General features: G+C 35.4%; 1 protein-coding gene across 1 annotated transcript in view; it reads left to right on the top strand.

Annotated features, from left to right (window-relative positions):
• The window catches only part of LOC109618080 (tolloid-like protein 1), a 76,248-nt gene that overhangs the window by 41,916 nt on the left and 17,655 nt on the right, over positions 1 to 16,677 (top strand). The window contains exon 7 of the mRNA XM_066072284.1: positions 1,811 to 1,972. Within this exon, the coding sequence (XP_065928356.1) occupies positions 1,811 to 1,972 (162 nt within the window). The remainder of the gene's footprint in view (positions 1 to 1,810; positions 1,973 to 16,677) is intronic.

Genomic DNA, 16,677 nt, shown 5'->3' with positions numbered 1-16,677 from the left:
TTGTATTTATAAAATTTAAACAGTCGATAATGGTAATTTTTTGGACAATATCGGATGGTAACCGTCCGGGTGCACGGACTTTTTCATGGTTAGTAAGCACCTGTTGTTTATTGTAGAATTTGTACGCACGAGTTTTACGGGCCAATACCGTTTGGAATAAGAACCGTTAAGGATTTGTTTAAACTGTTTATGTTAAGGAAATCATGTTAGTTTCAACAAAATGTACCCCTATGTCATGCCACAACTTAACGAAAACCAACGTAATCGTACTGTTGGGATGCTGCAAGCTGCAATGGCACAACATACTGTAGCAAGACTCTTTGGAGCTCATCGGAACACCATCCAGTCATTATGGAGACGTTTTCAACAATCTGGAAACACTCAAGATCGACCGCACTCTGGACGACCTCGTGTGACGTCACGTCAACAGGACAACCACATTAGACTTGTGCATCTGAGAATTCGTTTTCAGACAGCAAGTTTGACTGCCCGTAGCATTCCAGGGCTTCGACCAATTAGTCCAAGAACGTAATCGTCTGCGCGAGCAAAACATCAGACCAAGACGTCCAGCGGTGCGCCCAGTACTGCTTCAACGACATCGTATCGCCAGACTAGCGTGGTGCACACGACATCTGCCATTCAGAATACAGGACTGGGCCAATATTCTGTTCACTGATGAATCCAGTTTTCCTTTGGATAGCAGTGACGTCCGTTGTAGGGTATATCGTCGCGTTTGGGAGCGTTACCAGGACACTTGTGTTGTGCAACGTCGACAATTTGGTGGAGGTAGCGTTATGGTGTGGGGTGAAATATCAGCACGTGGAAGGACCCCTCTACAAATTGTCAATGGAAACCTTACCCCCGTTTCCCCCGATTTGTTGCCGATCGAGCACGTCTGGGATGAAATGGAAAGACGTTTACGCCGTTTACCAAATCAGCCAGTGACATTGGCTGATTTAGGCCAGACTTTAACCAACATCTGAAACAACATCCCTCAAGCATTTCGGAACACTTTAGTGGCATCGATGAGGCGTCGCTGACAAGCATGCGTGAACGCAAATGGTGGTCACACGCGTTTTTAATTTTGTTAATTCAATTTCAAATAACAATGACTTTAGAGTGTGCTGAAATTGACGTTATTCGACGTTGACATTCATGTGTTATGAGACGTTGTTACAAATAGATTGTTAACAGTATTTCAAAAAATAAAATTGGTTCATTGTAGTTTTTAAATGTTTCTTTTCATATATTAAATAATGCACAGTTTCTCTTTTCTGCTAGTATATTTTGCATTTGATTATCTAAAGACGGTATAAACCTTCCATGACCACTTTTGGCTTCTATTGCTTAGGTCAGCGATGTCTTGTCTTAAAACCTAAATTAAATTTAAAATACAGGGGGGGGGGGGATAATGTTTTTAGCAATTATTGGGATTAAAATATTAGAACGAAGTACTTGAGCGATAGTAAGAGCACTGTAAATTCCTTTTTTCACGCGAGCACTTAATTCCGCGATTCTGCTGTTTTGTATCAAATCGCGATCACCAATTCATTGTTATTATTTCCTATAGCTCAATCTGTCTGAAAAATAAAAGCGAAGTTTTAAAACCCGCGAGGGTTGCTTTTCGCGATTTTACGCGGAAATTAGTTCCTTACGTTTCATTAGTAATCTACAGTATCTTTTTATATCCCCTTAATTTCTACTTTACCAAGTTTACAACTTAATAAGCGATTTTCTTAATTTTTTTTCTCGTGTATAAGCGTGATTTTGTGTTAGATAAATATCTATTAATCAGTTGTAACCTTTACAGGGTCAACATTGGAAAACAGAATCTTTGATACTTGCAACCCATTCTTACCCGGAAGGTTATCCAAATTGAAAACGACAAGTGTTGGAAGAACTCTAGATCTTCGATTCGTTTCAGATTTTTCTGACGAAAAACGTGGATTTGTGTTGCTTTTTAAACAAGAAGGTATTTATTTAATAGCTAGTTAAAGATCAACAAAACTTCCTTGTCTAACCTAACATTGCATTTCCTATTCGAATTAAACACTTCTGAACCGTATATAAAAAAATTGATTTATAGAATGGAATCTGTTTTGATCTACATGTATTACAAGTGATCACATCCATATTGGGTATGTCTCAGGACTTAAAATAAATGTTTTAGACACCTGAGACGCCCACATTACAATGCTTTGTTGTAAGGGAAGATAATTCAGAATGATTGAAAGTTAATGTTAAAAGAAGGGGAAAACTGGGGGGTTCTGGAAAAGTGTCCTTCCATAGAGTTACTATGAAGTATCCTCCTGGTATCCTCCGAGGGTGTGAGGATACCTATGACGTCATCTAAGAAGTTTAATTAACGACTGTTAACTAACCCCTAACTGTAGACTACCCCCTGAGTGTAGACAACCCCTTGACTGTACACTACCCCCTGACAGTAGACTAACCCCTGACTGTAGACTACCACCTGACTGTAGACTAACCCTTGACTGTAGACTACCACCTGACTGTAGACTAACCCTTGACTGTAGACTACCCCCTGACTGTAGAATACCACTTGACTGTAGACTAAACCCTGACTGTAGACTAACCCCCTGACTCCCTTTGGCTGTGAACTACCCATTGACTGTAGACTCCATTGAACGTGGCCTCGTTTGTTTACATTAAGTCGCTGTAAAGCGAAACACAAGTGAACGCAATGTGTGTTGTTATGATTGATATCGCAACATCTATTTATAGAGTACACATGAACCGGTAAAACTTGTCACGACAAGTATAATAGACAAGATTAAACTCGTTCAAAAATCAATTATGTGACGCCATGTTGGATATTTATTTTTCTTCTAAATATGCTTTTAAAAAGTTTCATTTTCATGCTGTTTATTTCAAGTCTGTTTATTTAAATTGAGCTTAATAATGATCATGAATCCCCACAAGTGGATCGTAAACCCTTGGCTAGCGAAGAAGAAGCTTTCTAAAAAGCAGATCGGTTATTTTCAAAATGTAACAGTGGCATTATTACGATGATTTATCAAATATGAGCAATCTGTAAACAGTTTATGACATATATTTCTTAAATGTGATATGGCATACCAGTCAAAACGTTAATCCAAACTATACGTACAAAGTTTTATTCAGGATTGTACTTAAAATTGCCACACAAAAGAAAATATCGGGCACACTTTTATTCACGACCTTAATGTATTGAAATGAGTGAATCCAAGCGTGACCCCTGAAAAAGTATCTAATCTCGATAGCTGGTGATTCAATCTGATGTAGTATAACTATCTTAGGGTTAACTTTGTTTAATTATCCAATCAGATTTAAGATTTTATACAGTCACTCGTACGGCTATAAAAAGACTGAAGATAATCAAATTCATCACTTTGTGGTGGGCAAGACGGTCAGGTAAGTCATTGTTTTCTTTTTAAAATTAGACCAAGGATAATTTAAAAATACAAATTAATCATATTTTGTAATGTTAAGATTAATAAATTTCTCTAAATTGCGGTTGTAAATTTTAAAACTTTAGATATACGGATATGCTTTTTTCGGATTGGTGGGGAGGGGGGAGGGTAATTATTTTAGATAAATAATGTGCTCTTGTATAAGTTCCATTTCAACAATTGGAAATATATTGAATTGTTTCATCTATATTTTGTAGAAACAGCCTGTCAGAGATATTCCTGTATCTAACTCAGACGTCAGACAACAGAGAAAACATTGCTCAGTAGTCTAAGTATTACAAATCACATATGGATATGAGTTTTAAAACTGGATGATTTAAATATATATAGATTTATAGAGAGAGAAGTAAATTTTAAAATATGAGACATCGCTGCATATGAATGCGGTGTACCTATATAGGGCGGTGTTACTGGCTCACAACGGACAGGAGAGCGTTAATGTCTTCTTCATTACTGGGAAGACCTGTCCGACTTACTTCATATGAACCTACTTCGGTGGATGGAGCTCCGTTTCTGGTGACAGGGATGTCGATGACCGTGCAATTGTTTTGAAACTGCTGTTTCTTAATCAGACAACTTTCGTTTCCTTATTCAATATTTTTACTTAATCGAAATACTTCGCTAAAATTATATTATTTACAGTATTAATTTGATTTTCAGAACAACAAACCATTTTTTGCAATGAAGTCTATCATCTGTAATTTGTCTGGGACATCATTTACCCGTTCATCATATATGTATTGACACTTAAGATCAGCTTATAAATGTTCTAATAGAGATGCATATAAAATTGTGGGACCAGATGACAGTCTTAAAGAAGATCATGTGACATATCGAGGAGATAATGATACATATGTATGCAAGAATTGGGTGCAGATCGTATTTGCGACGTTGCGACGTTGCCATGTTACGGGAAGGTTCCAAGGTGCCGCACATATTGCTTGGAACCTTAATATGAAACAACTGGAACGTATACCTGTATTATTTCACAACTTGAGAGGGATGTGACTCTTGCATAATCATGCAAGCTATAGGAAAAATGAAAAACAAAAAGCTGAACTGCATTTCACAGAACCATGAAAAGCACATATCTTTTTTTTATGGGAAAACTGGATTTCATTGACTCCTTTCAATTTCTGTCAACATCTCTAGAGAAATTTGTGCCAAACCTTTCAAAGGAAGGCGTAGAGAAGTTTAAGCATCTCCATCATTACATTGAAAAGCGGCACCCAGGTCACATTAACGAATGGATGAATTCACTCATGCGCAAAGGGGTGTACTCTTACGAATACATTGATAGTATGGAAACATTAAAAGAAAAATGCCTTTCAAGGAAATCAGCATTTCACTATAGTATTGACAATCGGGAATTGTCCGAAGCCGAATATTATCACCCACAATTTGTTTGGAAAACAATTAAGACATCCAGTTATGGAGACTACCACGATCTCTTCATGGAAACTGACGTCATTCTTTTAGCTGATGTATTTGAAAACTTTACAAATCTCTGTCTTCGTATTTATGGACTAGATCCAGCACATTTTTACACAGCACCAGAACTGGCATAGCAAGCGGCTCTTAAAATGAAAGTCATTCATTTAAAACTTTTTTTACAGATCGTGACATGCATCTATTCATTGAAAGGGGTCTAAGGGGAGGTATTTCTATGATATCGCAAAGATTAGACAAGGCTAACAATCCATATATAGAAGATTACAATCAGAGCAAACCAAACAATTACCTCATATATCTAGATGCAAACATCTTATACAGATGGTCGATGAGTCAAGCTCTTCCAAGACATGGGTTTACATGGCTTTCCAGGCAGGCAAAAAGATTCGTTCGATACTAACCATATCAGTGAAAATCAGTGAAAATTCCGAAGAAGGCTACATTTAATCAGTAGATCTTGATTATCCAGCAGAATTGCATGACCTTCACAGTTATTATCCGTTAGCATCAGAATCATTTGAATTAAAACCAAATATGCTATCATCCTACCAGCAAGAGCTACTTAAAGATCTCAATCTTCATGGAACAAAAACTCGGAAACTGGTTCCGAATCCACACAACAACAAAAAATTACGTTATTCACTACAGGAATTTGCAACTATATTTATCACTTGGAATGAAGGTCACTAAAATTCATCAAGTGCTTGTGTTTTAACAGGAGCTATGGTTGAAAAACTATTTTGACTTTAACACGAACATGTGAAAAGCAGCTAAGAATTACTTTGAGAGAGACTTCTACAAATTAATGATTACGGTGTGTTTGGAAAGACTATGGAGAATCTCAGGAAAGGGGTTGATATTCAGCTCATTCACGTGAGTAAAGGCTTCTCAAGGTCACTGAAAACCAGGGTTCAACTAATTTAAGAAATTTTGCCTAAAATCTTATGTTTGGCCTCATGATTTACAGCGTCACTTGAAACTGAAACACCCAATCAAAGAAAAGGGACATACCACAAGTTCCAACCAGCAACAGGAATCTACCATGTTTATTCAGCAGCAGCAGCAGCAGCAAAAATTATACATCACTTCAAACAAACAACTGCAAGAGGGAGCTTATTCAACACAGCAAAAGATATATGACACAAAATAAATACCAGGAAACACATCTCAAGCAGCAGCAGCAGCAACAACAGAGTTACTGCAAATGTATCTGGACCTACCTCATGTGGAAAAAACGTATTTTGTCAAATTGCTATTTCAGAATTGTTCAACTAAAATTGATCCCTCACCAGAGCGAATAATTTCGCTGTATAAACGGTGGCAACCTATAAATGACGTCATAAAGAACACGGTTTCCCCCGGTGTTGAATTCATTTAAGGGATACTAATGGATCTGGAAGAGGATTTGTTTCTTAATCTTCGGACAAGGAATGTACTGATTTTAGATGATATGATGTCAAGCGCCTCCAAGGAAACCCGAATCAATGAATTGTTTACGGAAGGGAGTCATCACAAAATCCTCACATTCATCGCTGTTAACCAGAACTTGTTCTATATGAAGGATCCAACCCAAAGACGAAATAGCCATTATCTTGTTCTGTTTAAAAATTCGATAGGTAAACAACAAGCAAGGACATTGGCTCAACAGATGTATCTTGATAAATACCAGAATTTGATAGGACATTTCAAAGAAGCAACGGAAAAATCTTATGGATATCTTTTAATAGATTTAACACCAACAACGCCTGAATCGTTGCGCATGCGTACTGACGTTTTTATTGACATGCTTATAAAAGAACACAAACCAGAGAAAAAAAGAAATTTGCAAAGATCATCCAGAGAACAAAGGACGCAACTAGATAGCTCTTGTGAAGTAAAGAACCCAACTTGTGAAATCACGGATTCTTCTTTGGGTTCTGCGATGGCATCTTGTGGACTTGTATTTGATAGTTCGCATGACCTTCAACAACAAATTAAAACATGGTGCTCAGAGAACGAAAATCGTAAACGACAACTACCTCTTGATGTTTATGAGAAACCACTAAAATGAAGCCACGAATCCTTCAGTCAGATGAATACCGAATGAACCATGAAGACGATTTGATTATCCTATTATATCACTCACTTACTTATCATTTACTCGAGGAAATGATGTATTTAACAGATGATGAAGAAACAGATAACGAAGAAACGGATGGCGAAGATGATGATGAAAATGATAACGTAGATTCTTAGGATGAAACAGGGAAGGTGGTGAATGAATTGTCTATAAATCCTTGTGATATAGTACTGTTTATTCATTTTGTTTCTGTGGATTGACGAGAAAACATGTCATGGGAAAACTATTTACATGAAATTTTTTACAATCCAAAGAATGCTGGAAGATTTTTGAGCTAGACAAATTGTCTCGGTATGTGAGAAAAAGATAGTAAATATGTTATAAGTGAATATGAAATCAGAAAATGGTTGCAAAAACAAGAGGCTTACAGCTAAGAAAGACCCAAACGTATACGTTTTCAACGAAGTAAAATTATGGTGACTGGCATAGATGACCAGTGGTCTGAAGATCTAATGGATATGACCAAGTTTGCTAAGTACAACAATGGATTTATGTATGTACTGGTCGTCATTGATGTCCTATCAAAATATTTGTGGATGCGTTCATTGATAGACAAAAAGGGAATATCCGTTGCCAATGTGTTACGGGAAATTTTTCTAGAAGGTAGAGTGCCCAAGAGAATACGAAAAGATAAGGGACAGGAAGTTTGTGCTACGGAAGATGAAAAGGTTTTTTTTTAATGAAATAACCCATCTATATGCTCAGAACGAAACTTAAGCTGCGATTGCAGAACGTGTCATTAAAACTGAAAAACAAGGATTTATCGTTTTATGACTTATCAACACGGGTATCAATATACAAACAAACTTCAAACATTTGTCAAAGGCTAAATAAAACATATCACTGAACAGGTGGGATGGCGCCTAAAAGTGGTAACAGTGGAAATGAAACAGCCGTATGGTGGATAATGTATTGGCCAAGGGATCATACAGATATAAAAAAAACAAAGACTGTAAGAAAACCGTTTTCATTCAACATCGGTGATTACGTTCGACTCACCCATCTCAGAAATCCATTTTCTCAGAAATACTGTTAATTCCTTATATTACGCGAGTACTTAATTCCGCGATCCCGCTGGTTTTTATCAAATTGTGAGAATATAAAATTGCGAACGATGAACTTTTCTCCTTATGTCTTATAGTTTTTATCTCTTAGAAAATAATGGCGAGATTTTAAAATCCGCGAAGATTGCTTCTCGCGATTTTACGCAGATATCAATTCCTTGCGTTTAATTAGGAATTTACAGTATGATGAAAGGTGAAAGGGTGAGATATTTGTGATTTCTCAGAGGATTTTACGTGGTGGTTTGCCTGTCTATAGAGTGCAGGATTTTGATAAAGATGAAATTAAAGAAACTTTTTATCAATCAAAACTTCAGAAAGTAGGTGTAAAAGACGACGACCTATGGAAGGTTGAAAATATTTTAAAGACCAGAGGAAAGGGAAGAAACAAACAATTTTTTGTCAAATGGCTTCATTATCCAAAGAAAATCAATTATTGGATTATTGGATTAACGCATCTGATGTATCTAACCTATGAATAGAAGAGTGTACTACCCTGGAAAGGTCCAACTTCAGATTCCGTTATATCGAAAAAGCCTACATGTACACAGATTGCTAATTATGATATGAAGGATGGTAGACTCCTATAGTAAATTTTGATATTGTACATTATAGCTTTTGGTGTATGTAATCGTACAATGGACGTGGGGTGACTCTCCAACTCATGCTTCATTATTGTAACGGGGAAAAATATCATACTAATAAATGTTGTCTCTTGTATTTTGTTGTGTTCATGTTTGAATCAATTTTGTTGTATCTATTGGTTTCAGCGAGGAATTTGTAACCACATCCTAGGAGTTTTCATTATAATATTAATTTAGAGGTTAATTCAAACGATCAATAATAAGAACATAAAGAACATAAAAGTGTTTGAAGGTTACTATAAAGTTAAAAAATTAACTTTGTATTAGACTCTATGAGGCAAAAATCATATCAGTTTGAAATTGTTAAATTAATAATTTCAATTTAATTTTTTTTGTTTATCTTATTAACAAATAAGATCAAATTATAATTGAATTAATATTAATTCTATTTATTTCATTTTAATTTTAATTAATTAAAAACTATTAAGTTTTAAAAAATATAAACTGGCGTCATAGGTATCCTGACACCCTGGAAGGATACAAGGAGAATACCCCAAAGTAACTCTATGGAAGGACACTGGTCCAGAGTGGGTTCTTTTAATCAATAATCAATAATCATTAATCGAATTAATTGACACCTGTCTCAATTTTATTTAATAATTCATTACTCATAATCAATCAATTTGTCAATTTGTTAATTAAACTCATTAGAAGACGTCATTGGTATCCTCGCACTCTGGGAGGATACCTGGAGGACACTAGTCCAGAACCCCCAGTTTTCCCCTACTGTTAAAGTTGAACACCGCTCGTAAAAAAAGCGAAGAAATATATGGACAATAATGGTTAAAAACTATTAAAACACCAATGGGCAAGAACAAATGTCATTTTTGTAAGTATCCTCTTACACACATACACACACACACACACACACACACACACACACACACACACCACACACACACACACACACACACACACACACATATATATATATATATATATATATATATATATATATATATATATATATATATATATATATATATACAGCAAATGGAAGTTTACTATATTTGAGATCCACCTGCGCCCAGGGGCTTGAACGCACGACCTATTGAACCCAATCTCCTAGCAGTGAACGGCCACTGTTCCAACCACTAGGCCATCTTGGCAAGACAAAAATCTTGCTTTCAATAACGATTGTAACCTAGCGTGCGGATCGCGCACTACGTGGTCGTCTGGGAAACGACAATTTAAGAGGATAGGGGCGAAACACATTGCATAGATATGTATAGATATGTACATATAATTAATACAAAAATTGCAATAACTCTCAAATTTACATTGTTATTTTAATTTACAAGTTATCCAATTTGTCAATACCTACTTTTACAAATTGCATTGTGTTGAATCAATCTTTTAAAGAAAAGTCCCTGACAAATTGAACTATCATTTGCTTTTAATTTTGTAATGCTTTATCAAATGAGCTACATTCACATATAAAAGAACACAAAAAATAAATTATTTATATTATGACGTAATAAATGACCATCTGGAACTAGTGTCAAGACTCTCATTACGTCATTAATGTAATTATAAACAAAGTAAGTCCTCATATGCATACATTATTTGAACAGCAGCAATACGCACCCGTATTTATTATAGCAACAGCTGACTCCCTTGTTAGCTCACCTGAGCTGAAAGCTCAAGTGAGCTTTTCTGATCACAGTTTGTCCGTCGTCCGCCTGTCCGTCTGTCTGTCCGTCCGTCTGTAAACTTTTTGCATTTCAAACTTCTTCTCTAAAACCGCTTATCCAATTTCAATTAAATTTAGCACAAAGAAATCTTATGGTAAGGCAAATATAAATTGCAGAAATGAAAGACCTATCTTTATTCAAAGCTGAGAAAACCTTGAAACTGTAGAAAAAGGGGGGTGCATTTTTAAAAATCTTCTTCTCAAGAACTACTGAGTCAAATTCAACGTAGTTTAGCATAAACTATCCTTATGGGGAGGAAAATATAAATTGCAAAAATTAAGGGCTAATTCTGTTTTGATTTATTTACGGAAATGATAATAAGACAGAGAGAGTGAGGGTCAATCAGTTTAACTTCGGGTTCGGTATTCCATATCTCAAAACCCTCTTTGAAACAAAGAAAAGGCCATTTTGAACGTATAAGAAATGGGTCAATCTGACAAAGATGAATTTGGTTGTTATGGAATAGTTTGATTGCGAAAGGAATATTTGAAATGTGCAAGATACATTAATGCCAATTTTGTGAAGTAAATTGAGCTTAAATATTCCAATGCGTTGACATTTTTACCTTTGACGGTGGTTTTAGCTTGTTTTGATTTTCGTTTCGTTTTCGTGAATTACGGTTTGTAACTTAGGGGAACTATCGCCTGTATTTTGTAATTTTTACGTACCAATCAAACATAGACATCGGAAAGTACCTGTAAGACAGCTGACTGTTACTTGCGGAAAATAAGATACATTAACAGTTACGGCACTTTAACAACTAGAATACAAATTCTAATGGTAATACGGTATGGTTTTTGCGTAAAAGTGGATTACTGCAATGTGTTTTAGGCTAGATGTAAGTATTTTTCGTCTATTCAGTCTAAACGGAGATTAATTTTGCTGATGGAAATACTAAGTGCGTGTACATGTAGCAGAGACATAAATAATTGTTAGCTCACCTGAGGTGAAATATCACAGGCACTTGTTTCATACAGGAGGTCTATTAACTATACACAATATTGTGTATAGTTAATAGACCTCCTGTATGAAACAAGCGCCTGTGTGAAATAAACAGAGAAATATCTTTAAAAATATTCTTCTCAAAAATCAATCGGCTAAAAAGCTTTAACTTGTGTAGAAGCATCCTCAAGTAGTTAAGATTCAAGTTTGTCCAAACCATGATCCCCGGGGGTACGATGGGGCCCGAATGGGGGATCAAATTTTTAGATACAAATGTATAGAGAAAAATCATTAAAATCTTCTTTTCAAAAACCAGTTAGCCAGAAAAGCTGGAACGGCATGTGGAAGCATCTTCAGGTAGTGTAGATTCAATTTTTTTTCAAATCACGATCCCCGGGGGGTAAGGTGGGGCCACAATTGGGTGTCGAAATTTTTACATAGGAATACAGAGAGAAAAATCTTCTCAACAAAAACCAGTAGGCCAGAAAAGCTGTAACTTGTTTGGAAGCATCCTCAGGTAGTGTTAGTTCGAATTTGTTCAAACCCTGATCTCGGGGGTGGGGTGCAGCCACAATGGGTGGTTCGAATTTTACATAGGAATACATAGCGAAAAATCTTTAAAACATTTTCTTCTCAAAAACCAATTGGCCAGAAAAGCTGTAGTTTTTGTGGAAGCATCCTCAGGTAGTGTTAATTCATTCTAGTTTTTTTAAAACATGATTTCAGGGGATAGGGTGGGGCCACCATGGGGGGGTCAAATTATGGTGGTCCGTGTAATTCGGTATTATCTCTACGTAATAGTTGATTAATGCAACATGTTCTATTAAGATGTTCAGCAATTTAAATTTAAACGGAGATAATTTGAGTTTTCTCTTTGTTTTAGTGCAGTTTTCTCTTGTTTTAATTGTTTACAAATTCCTATAATTTTACCAACCTGAGAGTCAAGCTTCGAGTTATAAGCAAGATACAGAGCTTTGCGCACAATGCTACTATATGTGTGTACACAAAGCTGAGGTCATCCTTAAGTTTGTTTATATTTTAAATGCAGCTATGCTGAATAGGAAATACCAAGTTTAAAATGCTTAAAGCTAACATGAATTCATAAATACGCATTATTTCCCTTTTATCTCCGATTACCGCCATATTAGTTGTCGATTTCTATTGTTCTGCTCATCGCTACACACCCCCTATATAAGGCCGAGAGCACTATTCATGCTTCACCGTATTCAGGAATTTCAGACATCCGATCACGTTACCTTGGACGAAAAGACTTGTAAAAACGCGTTTTGAACAAAAATAATATGACAACCACTGCACTAGCAAGATATATCCAATAAACGACGAAACCAGACAGACTGAAATCCAGGCGCAGATACTTCGAAAATTCCTCGATAATTGTAGACCGTTTTCCTGTGTATGTTAAAACATCGCACATGTGCAAACCACACACTGTGGCAGATCGAGCAATGTCAATTATCTCATGGATTTTTGTAGGAACGGATGGAAACGTTGTTACTTTCTTGGATATACTATCATTTAGCTACTGTGTTCGATGTAGTGTCGCCGGGGTTTTATAGAAGATGCAGACGTTATGCAGTCTGTATGAACGACACACGTGTTTGATGTGCATGCGAAGTAAGGCAGCACTGTCTGTGCAATATATTACGGATACCTTGAACATACTTTCAAAGAATAAATATATTTTGTATTTCATTGATTGTTGTTCTCTTTATTCTTTATTACTACATTTTACTACAATGTGTAGTTCAAGCATTTAGAAGTCCGTGCAACGTGAGTGCCTCGTTCGGAAAGCAACCGACCGTAACTTTATCAACCGGTATATATACCCCAGAGGCAGTAGAGGAGCGATCTAAACTAATATGGCGACCAAAATGCTTTTATTATTCATGTCAGCTTTAAGTTGAATGTAATAAACTCATGTGAACAAAAACATGACTCAAACCAAGCTATGTATCTTGCTTATGATTCTGCGATTGACACTGAAATTTTGGTTGATCAATAGAAATGTCTTGCTAAAAGGATGATATGCTGTAATTACTTTCTGGTGCCCCTTCTTCAACGATGAATTGCATAAAATCCACACAAATTTTTGATAGTTTTTCGAACACAAGTAAATGAAAACAATGCCTTTTAAACAGTTTCCATAGGCCTGACAAATTATTATTATGAAAATAAAAGCATTATCGGTGTTCTTAAAAAAATATTGGAATGGAAAATCATCTTTGTTTGTACACATTTGTTGTTTTTTAATAAAGATAAAAAAAATGGATGGGCCTTGGTACAATAGAGCGACATGCCTGCCAATACATTAATTTGAATTATAGCTCTTTAAGATATGTGACAACATTTTCAATTAAGTTTATTTTCTTCAATCAAGTGACTCAGGATATGAAAGGTCATACGAAATAAATTCATGCCTGGTAAATGACAAATGTCTATAATGGAGAAGGCCAATTAAATTTTTCAATGTTTTTGACTCGAGGAATTGAGCGCATTCATTCTGGTGCATTGAAGTACACTTTTCTTCTTTGACATCTAGAATTTTTTAAAATACAATAGGTAGCAAGTAGTGGATGGAGAAAATGTACTTTTATGCTCTCATGTATTTTAATCGTTTTATAAAGTGATGGGGGGGGGGGGGGGGGCTTAAAGAAAGGGAACTGGAAGTTAACCGTGAACACCAACTGAAAATTTAATTGTTTATATTGCATATGATCTTATTTTCGGTAAAAATGGTATTCCGTGAAGGTGAATATGTCAAAGATTAGGTATATGAAAAATAAGTGAAAATTCGGATATTAATTTTTAGTTAATCTACCCAGGGGCCACATGGAACAATATCCTTTGAACGCCCATATAAAGCAGTGTTGCTCAGGTGAGCGATGTGGCATATTGGGCCTCTTCTTTTTAAATCAGATCAAAAAATAAGCAATTTAATTATGTGGTATATAATGCACGGTGTGCATTAACATTGTTGTACCAAAAAATGTTTACAAAATACTTAGCCAAAACTTCATAAAATCAATTTGCAGCTCGTTACTTTCACGTATCTATTGGGCAAATTTTTAGACGCTACAAAGATATCTCATAAACCAGAATTTAATATTGCAAACGCCATTTATCAAATAAAGAATTGAACTCTATAAACAATATACAGATACAAATATTTTTTAAGGAAAGGTGAACGTTGTCATTGTGCTTTTATAACGTTATGATAAAATAAAACTTTGTAGGAGGACTGTAAAAGAAAAACTAAAAAAAAACGTATTCCGTTGAAATTTTATACATTGAGTATGCTATCCTTGTGGATATTTTTCTTTATTTTTTAATGTATCCATTATACCAAATCAGTCGACAGTTATAATACTCCAAATATATAGCAGTATTTGGAACCCTTTAATACTCAGAGATGACCCTACTTAAAACAAGACTTATATTAGAATTTAATATTTCTTACAAGTAAGTTACAAAATGACATTACTTATCACATATTACAATTTGAGATACAAAGCTACTGTATTATTCTTTACTCTGCTTCGAAGCGCGGAAAAAGACTTTTTCCTATACAGTGGTAGCAACGTTATTGTTCACAAACGACACGCACGATTCTGATACACGAAGGATTACGCACAGTACACAATCGATTACATACGATACACGGACGATCACCATCTTACTGAATTTTCACGATACACAAACAATAACGATAAAACACAAAAACGAACGATTATATACCATTAAACACGCAAAAAAAATTTAACTTTTAAGATTAGAATAGAGAAAACGTATTGCTTTAATTTCTACTACAATATGCCTTTGTGTTATTGAACAGCGGCAGGTATTTTTTTACGAGTAAACAATATTATATAGGATTCAAACACAAATAATTTTTTAAGTGTCCATAACCAATTTTAACTTATACCATAAGTTAAAGAAAATTAAGAGTAAAAATAATAAAGACGATACATGAACTACACAATTTTTTTTACATACGTGTAAATGTTTATGTAATCCAATTCCCCTACGTTCAATTTATTTATGCGAGAAACAGGTAAATTGTTTTCCCTTATTCAAAAGAATATCGATTTTACACATCCCATATTTCCATAATTCACGGTATATTATTTATTCTAAATTTTAAAGCGTCTAAATTGAATTTCTTCCAAATGTTTATACAATGTACCAGAGAGGAATGCGTATCGTGTTCTCATTTGAAAGAAAACTTAGGGGATAACTGTTAAGTTTTAAACGGGGAATGGGTAAGTGTTAGGATGTGTGATTATGCATCCTGATGAACTTACATAAATCAATATTTTAAACAAAATATTTCATAACAAAATTAAAAAAAAAAATTAACAGAATATTCAACAAGAAAAAACCAAATAAACAGAAATATACAAATTAAATAATTAAAGGAAGAAAACGTCTATTTGGTCAGCCCGGTTCCGGCGCACGTGGTATTGAAGAACCCTCAGGTGAACACGTGGTTACAGTCAGGTATAGGTATATCGGCAACCACCAGAATTAAGTTGAAGTAGAAAGTTCACATGCTGCGCGGGTCTATCGAGGCTGCATTAGACGAAAGTTTTCTTTGGTAATGTAAATGACCCATGGCCTAGTCCATGCTGATTGGAAGTTTCTTTCAATAAACTCAATATGCAAAATATAAGTTTTCAAATGACACAAATTATATAAATATCAAACTTTCACAATTTTAAGTTAAAGCATGTATTTGCATTGACGATCAATAATTAGTAAAACTGCGAGGATCACCCTCAGGTATAAAGTAGTTTTAGAGACAGTTTTAGAGATGTGTCGAAAGGGCCGCCGTAGTTCATTCACTCACTGTAGAACAGCAATCTCTGAAAAATATCCCATTAAAATGGAAACGGCTACTTATAAATACAGGAGACGGAAATATTTCAGCACCCAAGAACCCTCCTTCCCTGACGGGTATTGAAGTTCTGTCGGGACGGGAAATTTAACAGCAAAATAATGCAAAAGAGTCCCTGATAAAATAAACAAAATGAAAAACATACTACCGAAAAGTTATTCAAACACGTGTGGTTAAAACGTACAAAAATGGGTTGTTTAAATACCTGATGTTTTTCTAAAACAGGCCCCTGAGCACTAGACGGGATGACGACCACGTCTATCAACTGATGTTCCCGGGTACAACCCATGCATACTTTTACCAACTATTTAAGGTATCAACGAGGGGCTCCCCACAGGATTGATATGTTACCACGGTAACCAAGGGTCAAAATATGA

This window comes from Magallana gigas, chromosome 9, assembly GCF_963853765.1.
Source record: "Magallana gigas chromosome 9, xbMagGiga1.1, whole genome shotgun sequence".
In the NCBI taxonomy this organism is placed as follows: Eukaryota; Metazoa; Mollusca; class Bivalvia; order Ostreida; family Ostreidae; genus Magallana; species Magallana gigas.
The sequence above is the reverse complement of the archived record's forward strand: the minus strand, read 5'-3'. Positions and strand labels throughout refer to the sequence as shown.